The sequence below is a fragment of the Electrona antarctica genome, assembly GCF_951216825.1.
Source record: "Electrona antarctica genome assembly, chromosome: 14".
NCBI classification, from domain to species: domain Eukaryota; kingdom Metazoa; phylum Chordata; class Actinopteri; order Myctophiformes; family Myctophidae; genus Electrona; species Electrona antarctica.
Window position 1 is genome coordinate 40340853 of NC_136795.1, and position 12461 is coordinate 40353313.

The window sequence follows — 12461 nt, forward strand, 5'->3', positions numbered from 1 at the left end:
GGTGTGGACTTCGTTAACATTAAGGAAGTATCTAGACAGGTACATGGGTATCTTGGTGGAGTATCGAATCTTGTGGACCAGAACCATTGCAAGATGCTGTACTCTGTCGTCGACCCTAAGCCATTCCAGTCTGTCAAATTGGGCAGGGGTGAGGTGGGTTCGGGGGGTGAGGCCAAGTAGGAGCCTGACCAGTTTGTTTTGGGAAGTCTGGAGCCTATAGTTTTAAGGGCCTTTGAGGTGCTGTGGTACCAGGAGGTGCATGCATAGTCAAAGAAGCCTTGTACGAGGGCTCCTGTTAAGGTCTTCAAGGTGTTTTTGTTGACCAGTGAGGAGATCCTGTAAAGGAATCTTGTTCTTTGGTTGACTTTTTTGATTACGTTGGTGGCCATTTTATCACCGGAAAGATTAGCCTCCAGGATGGAACCTAGGTAGGTAATTTCATCTTTATGTGTGATAACATTGTCACCCACTCTAACCAAGAAGCCATTTGCCTTGCTGAGATTACTATTAGATTCAAAGAGAATGGATTCAGTTTTTCCCAGGTGTAAAGATAGTTTGTTATCAGCGAGCCAGGTGCAGATTCTACCAAGTTCAGAGCTGAGGGCATTTTCAACCTGCAGTTTGTCCCTGTCCGAGACCAGCAGTGCCGAGTCATCTGCGAACAGGAACAAGTTGCAGTCACAAGCTGAAGTCATATGAAGTCCTATGACTGGAACTATTCCATTGAGATAGAATGAGCACTTCCGCATTCCATTGTTACAATGCGAGTCAACGGGAGTGTCATTACTCTCTTACTAGATTACTCTGAGGAGCCCCTGCATGGAACCCCTCCAAGGACCCCTGGAGGTCCCCCCAGGGCTGTCCCCGGACATTGATAGCCTGTAAAGCATGTGTTTGGTTCTCAAACCTTTTTCCATGTGAAAGACCGCCCCACAATGTTGGGGATCCCGTTGAACCTCCTCAAGGACCCCTTTGACAATTACTATATAAAATAATGAGACTGATTTCAAGTACTGCAATTGAAATTCATTTTTGATTGAAATTCATGATTCAAAGTAATATTTCAAGTCCCCGAAGGAGAGGACAAGACCGACTCACTCCCTCACATCAATTAAGGAAAGAGTATTGATACTAAATATCACAAATGTGTTGGACTTGATTGACGTTCAAACCCAAATACGGTATTTAGTGGCCAAAATTTGACTGAGCAACTTTCAGGTAGTACAGTACAGTACAGTAGTTCCCAAATTGGGGGTCGGGTCGGGACCTCCAGGGGGGTCACAAATTTATTTTGAGGGGTCCCCAGATTATTTAATATACAACATTGTTTTCTTGCTCAACAGGAAACCAGTAGGACGTCCTGAGTGCACGCATCCGCCTGGGTGGTGGCAGACTGCTGGGCGAGCGCTGGCGCTTTGGCATGGATCAACATATGGAATGAATTCTGTATACTGGCCATATATGGAGCGTGTCTTGAGTGTACAGGGTTTGATGCGGTCAGATCAATATATGGAATGTCAGAACAGGAAGGACGGGTGGGGTGGATCAACATATGGAATGTCAGAACAGGTCAGCTCCATATATGGAGATGTAAGGGTTTGAGGTCAGATGTAGAGTTGCTGGCCGGCTCCATATATGCAGATCTAGGTGATGATCCAGTCTTCTCCATGTATGGTTAATTAATTATCCAGGGTTAGATGAGGTCAGTGTCGTGATCTTCATATATGGAGATGACCATACAGTATATGGTGGCGTGACGTGTCACAAGGCGTGATGTTACGAGGCGCGACCATATATGGAGGTGATGTCACGAGGCGTGATATGGAGGTGTGATGTCACGAGGCATGACCATATATGGAGGCGTGGGGTGAGTAACTAACGGAGGGACGGACTGGAGATGCAGGTTTTCATAAATGCGACCTATACGGTTGCGAAAAACATAAATACATTATAAGTGTATAAACTTTGTGAAAACAGCCGATCTACAAGCTCACAACAACGCATCGCAGCTTGTAGTTTGGCTATTTTCACAATATTTATCTGTGGAACTAAATGTACACACTATGCAATGTAATGCCTAAGTGCTTGTCATTGGTAGTGGTTTGGTCAAGCAGTAGGCCTATACGGGCCGGGCAGATGCCATTGACAGTTGACACACTTGCGAGCCAAAACTGGAACCGGACATTCGGTGAAATACATTGAAGTCTAGGGCAGCCGGCTGGACCAGCCTGTGAACAAACACTATTTCTGAAAGGTTCAGGAATATAAAAGAAGACATATCACAGGTTGTTTTCCAATCAATTGTTTTTCGATGTGCACACTGTAAAATATTATTGAGGCATCTAAGTGCAGGCGGTCAATGATTGATGGATAGTCTCAGATACATTGGCACGTTCAGAAACGAAATACTTTGTGCTCTTAAATTCTATATCTCAATAGACGTATACAGTGTACACATAAAGCAACACAGCAGAAAACAATGTGTGATATATCTTCTTTTATTTCCCTGGGCCGAGTATTTCACAAAGGTCAGAGTCGTTCAGAAACAGTGTTTGTTCTAAGATGGTCCACCTGGCTCATTGACTACAATGTATTCCACGGCTGCAGTTTGGCTCCCAATGCAGCCGACGACAATGACGTAGATGGCCGTATACCTTCTTTTCATAGAACTTGATTTTGGTGAAGTGTGACTCATTTTCACCTTTTACAGTTGGAGATTAAAGACTTGGGTTATTATTTACTTAAAGCAGCTGATTTTGGTCAGTCAATTTCAAGATTAAATGTGTACCTGCTTGTGTAAATCTCATCCGTTCCTTTCCGATCCGTATTCCTGGGGAGCTAATCTATTTTCTCCAACTCTTTTTCCTGCAAAAAGGATTTTAATTTACAAATGCAATTATAAATCTAATCCATTATTCAGTTGCATGGGGTCCGCAGTGGGCACTGCCTTGTAATTATTCATACGCCCTCAACTATCCAGTTGTAATTACTTCAACATGCAGCCCACACTCCACTGTTGTTCTGCACTTTGACAATGCAAAGGCCCTTATGTAAGTGGATCTTCCTTGTGGGGGACTGATTATTTTCACAATGAGTCAGATAGAAGATTGATGTTTTTAAACAGAATTAAAATGAAGCTATGTTCACCATTTGGCAGTATTTTGTGAGATGAGAGGACTTTGATCCACTGGCCTCTTTTTCGGGTTTTTTTCTCTCAAAGAAACAAAATCAGGAATAGGCCTAGTTACATTAATAATGCATTGGAGGCTAAATCTGTGAACGCAATCATGCTTAGAGTTGGGCCATGCAGACAGCTTCCTACCGAAGCTAAGAATAACCAAGAGGTGGATTTGAACTTGTATGTCCCTCCATGAAGAGCAATACATTGTTTAATCTAGCATCGGTCAGAGGAAATATTACAAATGTAAGCAAGAAAAAAGTTGCACCCTTTCTGCTTTCTATGACGTCAGTCACCACAAACCTTTAACCTTGGTCTGTGGTCCCAGCTGCAGACCCAATCCACTGTCAACCCCTTCTCACAGGGCCTGCATTCGTGCGTGCGTGCGTGCGTGTGTGCGTGTGTGTGTGTGTGTGAATGTATACTGTATGTGTGTAATGCATGGCTCATCTGCCATTTCCCTGGGGGTTGAACTCGGTTGTTCTTATGGCCTGTCTAGGTATTGATTCATTATATGCCATGAACTTGGCAGACTTTATTGTATTCATTTTATAGCCCAACCTCCCAGTGTTGGTCCCCCTCTATTGCTTTTCTGCATGGAGTCATACTGTATGCCTATAGACTGTTTATACAAGGACTAAAATGCTTATTTATACATCCAAATGCCAAAATCCCTCAATTCAGACCTATAGTTTAGCTTTATAGCCTAAAAGACAAATGTGTGAAAATGAGAACCATGTTGAAGACTCTGTACAAGCCACAGTCATTTATGTAATGTAAACCCCTGGTAATTGAAACAAGAGTGAAAGCTTAGGGTCTTTGGTATCATGTACCACAACAAGTTTGACATTTTTTTGCAGACCTCCTATCAACAATTGTTCAAACAGTTGTCTCAGTTGATTTCCCAGGCTGCAGGGATTGTCACAGCTGGAATAACAGCTTGTGTGGTTTGGGCTCCTGTTTTTTTCCAGTCACACAGCCGTCTCTCGGCGCAGCATTTTCACTGTCACCCAACACACTTTTTAAGTACACGCACAAGTTGTAGATACTTAAAGGTATATTCAGTGATTTCACTTCATTCAAATATCACTTTTTTTTTCTTTTTTTTTTGATAATCCTCCCTACCATAGAGTGTGCTGACCATATAAGGAGTTCCTCCCTGTCCCCAGTGAGCCCCTGGGGTCAAAAAACCCTAGTTTCAGTTTTGGTGGCGGGTGGCAAAGCCTTCATCCAATCAGGATGAGAGGGGCCTTCCTCCAATCATGATCGAGTGGGGGCACATGCTGTTGGCCTGTTGCACTTCCCCCCACTGTAGAGCGTGTGCACATTTTGTTACCGGGGTGGACTGGGTGGTTTTCCAAATCACCCAAATCACTGAATGCTCCTTTAAGCGAGAGCGCGCCACACACACACACACACACACACGCACATGTTACTCTGTAACAGTATTAACAGCAGATAGTGCCTTTTTGTTGTGATAATGCAAAACATAGAAAAAACTGTCAATACATTGGAAAGTCTGTAGATATTCTCTAGCCTATTTCTGGTCAATGATATTGAGTGGCATTAGATGAAAGGACGTGACTGTAAGAGTAAGTAATGTAACTGAGTGTACAACATGCACTCTCACAGAGACATTAAATGAACACTCATTTTACTGTGTATCCTCAATTAATGTGTTTATAAGTCTTATCCCCCTCCAGGCAAGCATCACCTGTCTGTTGGCTCCCGAGTCTTGGGCTGGCTGACAAGTGAGGTAATAACACTATAGCAGCCTTTTTTAAATGATCGCTCATATTTCTCAGACTCTGAAATCTGGTATAGCAAAGATTAAATCCATAATAACCTTTCATATAACATTTGCATGTAGTCTGCTGTATGACGACAATGATCGTATTCATGATTATGTTCTTGACTCATGTCATCATTGCATAGTGGTTGATCTTGGTCACCTCACAAACAGGTGATTGTAATTAAATAGCAGGTGATTATCATTAAATGACCACCATGCCGAGCTATGATGCGCCATACTGTATTATGGCAAATGACGTGATGAGAATACTATGAATACATTAAGGATAATTTATATTCTACACATTAGTGTTCTTTCTGAGAACTATTTATGTGAACTATACCGTATAAATACATCGAATTTGAGAACATTTGTTTTCATGGGCAATAGACTATAATTTGCTGAGCATCCCACTGAAATGTTGTAACACTGACTTATACATAAGATGAAATGAAACAACTTTGAACAGTCCTTTAGTTAACTGAAAAGTACAAAACAATGGCACAATATCCAATAATCCGGTCAATGGATTCGTTTCCTAAACACGATTTTCCATGCTGTTTTGTTATGTGGGAGTTATTTTTGTGATGGGGATTTAGTTGTAAATAACGAGCACTCTATTTAAGTTATTTAGCATTTCTTGCATTCTACAATACACACTTACAGCATGTGCCATCTGGAACCAGATTTCTGAAAATAAATGAAATAGAAGGATGCCATTTTACTCAGGTAATGGAGTATGGTATAGAAATACCAAATATAAAACTCTTCACCAATATGAACTATACGCAAGAGTAACATCTGCAAAACAAAAAGGTCCAGGCTTAGAACGCTAGGGGGTGGCAATTGCCCCCTGACACCCTTGGTTATTTCATAATACAGTTGGAGGCCATCGATATTGTCCTTTTCTTTTTGCTGAGGTTTGCGTGATCTGCACAAAAGGACAGTTAACCCATTTTGGGCGGGAACCCCTTTTGGTGTTTTAAACATTATGTTATAATTTAGCTATTGAAAAATAGAAGATCTACAAGCTCATAGCGCGCCACCGAGTGGCGCGCTACGAGCTTGTAGGTCTGCTATTTTTGAAAAATCGTGAAAATATTTATTTGAGGTCAGGCCTAAATGGGTCAAATGATAAGGGACAATATCGGTGGCACCCAACTGTAGTTATAGTACATCTTTCAGAAAAGCAGAGACAAGAGTCAATTAGCTGTCTCTGTTAGTTGTACTCACGAGGATGATGCTAATATTGCACTATATTGCAGCTTTCTGAAACGTAACATGCTGAACAAACTTAAACAGTGTAGGACTAATAGAATACAATTACCGAATAGTTACCAATGGACATGAAATTATGGCAGTTATATAAAATAAAATAAATGAGCTCATAGTGTAAGTTAAATGCTAAACTTCACATCAGACATAATGAAATATACGACTACGTTTTTTAATCTCTTACAGGGGAACCTTTCATGTCATTTTCAACCTTCAGTTTACAGTGTGTGCACACACAGTGTGTCATCTCTTTAAATGTTTTACAAGTTGGAGGGCATGTTAATTGATTGCTGTAAAGGACACACTGGGGATTTGAAGAGCGAATTAAGGGGCCAACGGTTAAGCAGCGGCAAGTGAAACAACAAATTGAATGATATGGCGAGATTACGTAACTTTAATACGGATCACATCTTAGCATAATATGTGGACTGGGCCACAAAACGGCCTGGCCAATCAGCAGCAGCTAGAGGCGGGATAGCTGCTGCTGATTGGCCAGGCCGTTTTGTGGCCGGGCATCAAGTCTGCCTGAGAGTTCCCAGATGGGAGCAGGAGGGGGGAACCCAGTGTACTCTCTGCTGCCCCATCTGGCGGAGTCAGGTTAATGAGGAACCGCACCCCTGGCTTCTGTGCATTCAAATGTTCACCGTAACCCCTTAAACCCTGTACTAAACGGACCTGAGTTGGCTCTGTACCTGGTCTGTACCTGGTCTGCTCTTGTTTCCTTATACACAAAATCTCTTCACCAGAAATTGCCCATCCACAAGTCCATAATGCGACACGTTATGAGCTTGCAGATCGGCTATTTCTGGCAAACGTTTCAGCCAGTCTTCTGCAGTCACACCTCCGACACCTCACTCTTGACAGGGATGTGCAAGTCAGTGCTTTGAATAAAGGTTCATACTGTACTGCATGTGTAAAGGCCTATTCATACTCGAGTTTTAGGTGATGACCGAAAACTGGAGTATGATTAGGCCTCAAGTCAGTCACACCTCCGACACCTCACTCTGAGTCCTGACAGGGATGTGTAAGTCAAGGGAATGGTGGCACAGGCGGTTCAGCACCGACCAGCTGGCCTTCTGCTTGACGAAGAGCCGCAGCTTGTCCCTGAACGTCTCCCCGAGGAAGCTGTAGATGATGGGGTTCAGACAGCTGTTGGAGAAGGCCGCCAGGTTGACGATGTGGCCCGTGAGCGGGTAGTCGTGCCACAGGGTGGTGGTGGTGGTGGCGGTGGCGGTCCGCAGCGCCGGATCCTCCTCTGGCGCCGACGACGTGCCCTGGAGCAGCTGGATGCTGATGAACACGTTCTCCGGCAGCCAGCAGATGAAGAAGACCAGCACCACCGCCACGATCATGCGCAGCGCCTTCTGCCGGCGCGGCCACAGGCCGCGGTGCTTCCGCGAGCGCATGAGGATGCGCATGATCAGCGAGTAGCACGCGCCGATGACGGAGAAGGGCACCAGGAAGCCGATGGTCACCTCCAGCCACTGGATCTCCGTGACGTTGGCGAAGCAGAAGTGCAGCTCGCCGCGGTGCTGCGTCTGCACGATGGCGAAGGGCAGCAGCGTGGCCAGGATGGACGCCATCCAGATGAGGCCGCAGCTGAGCTTGGCGTGCCGCATGGTGCGCATCGGGCTGCTGCCGATGGAGCCGGCGATGGCCACGTAGCGGTCGAAGCTCATCCACGTGAGGAAGAAGATGCTGCTGTACATGTTGACCTGCAGGAAGAGCGACATGAAGGTGCAGAGCACCGCGTAGTCGTAGTACTTCTCGTTCAGGTTGAAGACCTCGATGAGGGAGTCGGCCACGAGGATGAGGTCGGCCACGGCCAGGTTGACAAAGTAGAGGTCGGGGATGGTCATCTTCTCCCTGCTGTTTAGGTTCACCACCAGGATCAGGATGTTACCGATGAATCCGATCGGAAAGAGGAGGATGGTGTAGAGGCACGAGAGGAAGAGGCTAATAACGTAATATTGATATACGTCCGTGTTTTCAGTCAGTTCTGTGGCGTTGTTGTAGCCGTACGACGCGTTTGCCTGTTCCGTGCCGTTTGCATAAATCCACACCAACGAGGACGTCTGCAAGTCTTCCATGCTGGCTAGCGTGTCCTTCCTTGGAATGTCCCGGGTCAAAGGTCACATGGGGGTCACCTATAGCTGCCACATACTCAAATTGCACCAGTAGTCCCCGATTCTCTGTATCAAAAGGGTGACTCATTTATGCTGCGTTTGCATGCTGACAGAAGTCAGGTCATTTAGACGAAGAAGAGTTTAGGGTGCGTCGATCTGACCCCATGCTGTCTATAACGTCAGGGTTCACCTAACCCAACAGACACCTGCAATCGGATGAGACGTGACCCACCACCACCACCACCTCCTCCATGTTTTCAAACAGCCTCGTCCTTCTTATGTGATTAAGACTCACATCATCCAGGCTGCTGCCAGACCACCAGACCTGCTGCTGCTGTGGACCCGGAGATTAAGGGATGGACTTCTTCCGTCTTTTCTGCGCGGTTTGTTTTGCCCAGGCCGTGACTCTAGTGCTGCTTTGTCTCCTCAAGTCCATGTGCATCCTTATTCAACGAACCTCCGTCAGTGACGCTGTCGCCGCCGTGACACCTGAGCTGTGGAGTGGAGAGAGACGATTAAGTCATTATCAGTGGTGTAAAGTAACTAAGTATGTTTACTTAAGTACAATTGTGAGGTATTTGTAGGCCTACTTTACTTGAGTATGTCAAATTTTCAATACTTTTACTTCTACTTCACACTACATCTCAGAGGCAATTATTTTAAAACTTTAGTTACTTTGTAGATTTTGATTATTATTAAAAAACATATGCATTAGCCACTTCAGCCCTATATACATTTTGGCCATTTGAAAATAGCCAATCTACAAGCTCACAATGCATCGCGATGCGACGCATTGTGAGCTTATAGATCTGCTATTTTCAAAATATCTGTATACATCTGAAAACTCTAAATGGGACATTCTGCATAGTGAGTACTTTCTATTTTTGGTACTTAGTTTAAGTACATTTTGATGCCAATACTTTTACTCAAGTGCATTTTTGAATTCTGGACTTCTACTTGTAATAGAGTATATTTCTGCATTGCAGTATTGATACTTTTTAGGTCAGACATGAGAGTACTTAAAGAATTAGGCGCGATGCCTTTTAATACATTTTGTATGAATCAAAAAGGATGTTATGTAAGAGGATGCGGATGCTCATGAGGATAACTGGGGTTACATAATTGCACGGCTGTGAGAGCGAGGGGTGTAAAATGGAGAGGTTGACCACCAGCAAGCAGGTACAGTATATTATTAAAATGCAAGCGCCAGACTTAAACAGATGCATTGAAATGCCGCTTTAGAATCCTCAGCCAATCCCCTGCTCAGTCACACACAGGCACTGATGGAAAGTAACTAAGTACATTTACATACAAGTACAGTGCTTTTCCCAATTTAACCCATTTTGACCTGAGATCAGATTCTAAAAATGTCTTCTACATCCCGACAGTTTTCTGAAAAAGCTATGTTTCTATGTCAGTCGTCAGTCATTTTTCAAAAATATCAGACCTACAAGCTCGTAGCGCACCACTCGGTGGCGCGCTGAGCTTGTAGATCTGCTATTTTTCAATAGCTAAAGCATAACATAATGCTAACACCAAAAGGGGTTCCCGCCCAAAATGGGTTAAAAGTATTTGTACTTTACTTCCAATTTCCAATACTTTTACTTCTACTCCACTATCTCAGAGGCAAATATTGTACTTTTAACCACGTTTATTTGAACATTTATTAGTTACTCTGTACTGTAAATTGTGATTATTATTATAAAACATAGGCCTACATTAACCACCATTTCAGCCATTTGAAAAAAGCCACAAGTTCACAATGCGAGACATTGTGAGCTTGTAGATCTGCTATTTTCAAAAGATTTTTATACATTTGAAATGAGACATTCTGCACAATGGGTATACTTTTGGTACTTTAAGTACAATTTGATGCCACTACTTTAGTACTTTTACTCAAGTAAATTTTTTATTCCCGTCTGTAACAGAGTACTTCTACATCGTAAGAAACGCAAGTACCTTTTCCACCACTGCACACAGGCCTGTCCACACGCCATTAGTATTAATTGGTGTGATGCTGGGAAAACATATTTTATCATAACAAAACATCTAACTCTGTTTTGATGGCCCTGGTCGATCTTTAATAAAATGCCTTCTTTCACGTTATATTAATAACGTCCGTATTGTCGTGCCAACAAATCGGTTTCAGGATTTAGTAATTCAATGACATATATAATTCATGTTCATTTACGTGACAGTCTAATATGACCCACATTTCCTGGGTACCTTTATCCAAGACTCAGATTTACTTCCCCGGTGATTACACAAATAATTTGGCTGAAGAAAGGAAACCGTGACCTTTATTTACAGCCCCTGTAGCTTTATTTCAACCTGAGGAAAGTCTTTACTAATATATGAATGCCTAGTTTGCCTACGATGATTTGAAAAGCTTTGCATAATATGCAATTTGTAATGTAACCCTTGCAAAACAATATAGGTATATGTTTCAACAAAGTTCAATGACGTTCCATAATATCATATTTCTGATATTTTGGTGATATCTCCATTACATTGAATGTGATTTTGAATTGCAAAAACATGCCATATTTGAGAGTGCTTGAGCCCAGTATAATCTTTTGAGTTTACAGGAACATCCATAGTTTATCAGCATTTGGTATACAAATATTTGATACATGAATCTATAAATATCATTATGCAACAAGCTGAACATATTAAACAAGGGGCAATTTTGCTTTTTGACTGCTTTACAAACAAAATTAGATCAGCTTAGGAAAGATTCACACAGGTTGATCAAACACCAAAAGAAGCACCAAAATCAATTCATCCACAGTAGGTATATGAAATGCATTTAACCACTTTTCAATTAAAGTTAATTTAATTTAATTTAATTAGAAGTACAAAATCAGAGTTTACCCAAACCAGAATGCATGTGTGTCTCTGAGAGTGCACATTTATACACATACTCTCACACAGTTAAATAAATAACACTAAGGATTTTAATCTGAACATTCACAATAAAGGGAGAAAGTAGATCTCACGAACAAGACTTACTTTACTCTTTTTTGATGAATGCTGGGTCTGTTGCCAAGCGTCCGTCTTCAGTGCAGAAGTCAAAGAAGTGTTGTTGATTTGTAAATCCCATATCCAGCTGAGGCTGTGCTCCCAACATGCACCACCTGCTGTTTAGCCCAACCCAGTAACATGAATAGAGGCAGGCAGGGGGGAGAGAGAGAGAGAGAGAGAGAGAGACAGGCAGGCAGGCAGGCAGGCAGACAGACAGACAGACAGACAGACAGACAGACAGACAGACAGACAGACAGACAGACAGGCTGACTGACTGACTGACTGACTGACTGACTGACTGACTGACTGACTGACTGACTGACTTACTGACACTTCTTGCCATGGAGAAAGGAAGAGAGACAGATAGATGGAGAGAGAGAGGGAGATGGAGAGTGGAGAGACAGAGGAGAAGATAATTGGCTGTGAAGGCACACACAGTGAAAAATGAAGCACTGTGAAATCAGACCCTACTGAATCTCACTGTCTTGCCTAGTTCCCTCCAAAGTTGTTGTGCTGATCACATGAGTGTCCAGAGCTATGGTAGGACAGGTTATGTGACAGGTTGTGTGTGTAAACACATAAAGATGAGTGCAGCCTGCCCTGCTGTTTGTCTTGATCAGCCCTTGGATGCCATGGAAACCACTTTTATGTCCTTGTTCACCTGGGGCTCTATGAGACCTTTGACCTTTAGTATGGGCAAATATAAGCGAAAACATTTTTAACCGACATTTATATAGAACCAATAACCGACTTGATCTTGCTCATGAAGGTTATTAGAACAGTTGAAAAGCAGCTTTTTATACGTAGTTATTTTTATATTGCACGACGGTGGCATGCACTTCAAGCTCACACTGCGTTGAATCGCAACGCGCTGTGAGATCTGCCATTTTCACTGAATAGATAAAAAAACGTTCGTTAATCGTAATCAAGGCAAATATTTAAATCATAATGATATTGATTTGAAGTCCTCCAACCCTACGTTGACCCACACAGTATATCAAATTATGATATCATATCATAATATTAACAATCTGATTTGATTAGGTTTTTAATTGAAGACCTCTTG

General features: G+C 42.8%; 1 protein-coding gene across 1 annotated transcript; it reads right to left on the reverse strand.

Moving 5' to 3' along the window:
- Window positions 1-6737: 6737 nt before the first annotated feature.
- On the reverse strand, window positions 6738-11520 carry gper1 (G protein-coupled estrogen receptor 1). The gene is made up of 2 exons (XM_079520140.1): window positions 11384-11520; window positions 6738-8865 (listed from the first exon to the last, which is right to left on the reverse strand). The coding sequence occupies exon 2, from the start codon at window positions 8333-8335 to the stop codon at window positions 7229-7231; it is 1107 nt and encodes a 368-aa protein (XP_079376266.1). The 5' UTR covers window positions 8336-8865; window positions 11384-11520; the 3' UTR covers window positions 6738-7228.
- Between the last annotated feature and the right edge of the window lie 941 nt (window positions 11521-12461).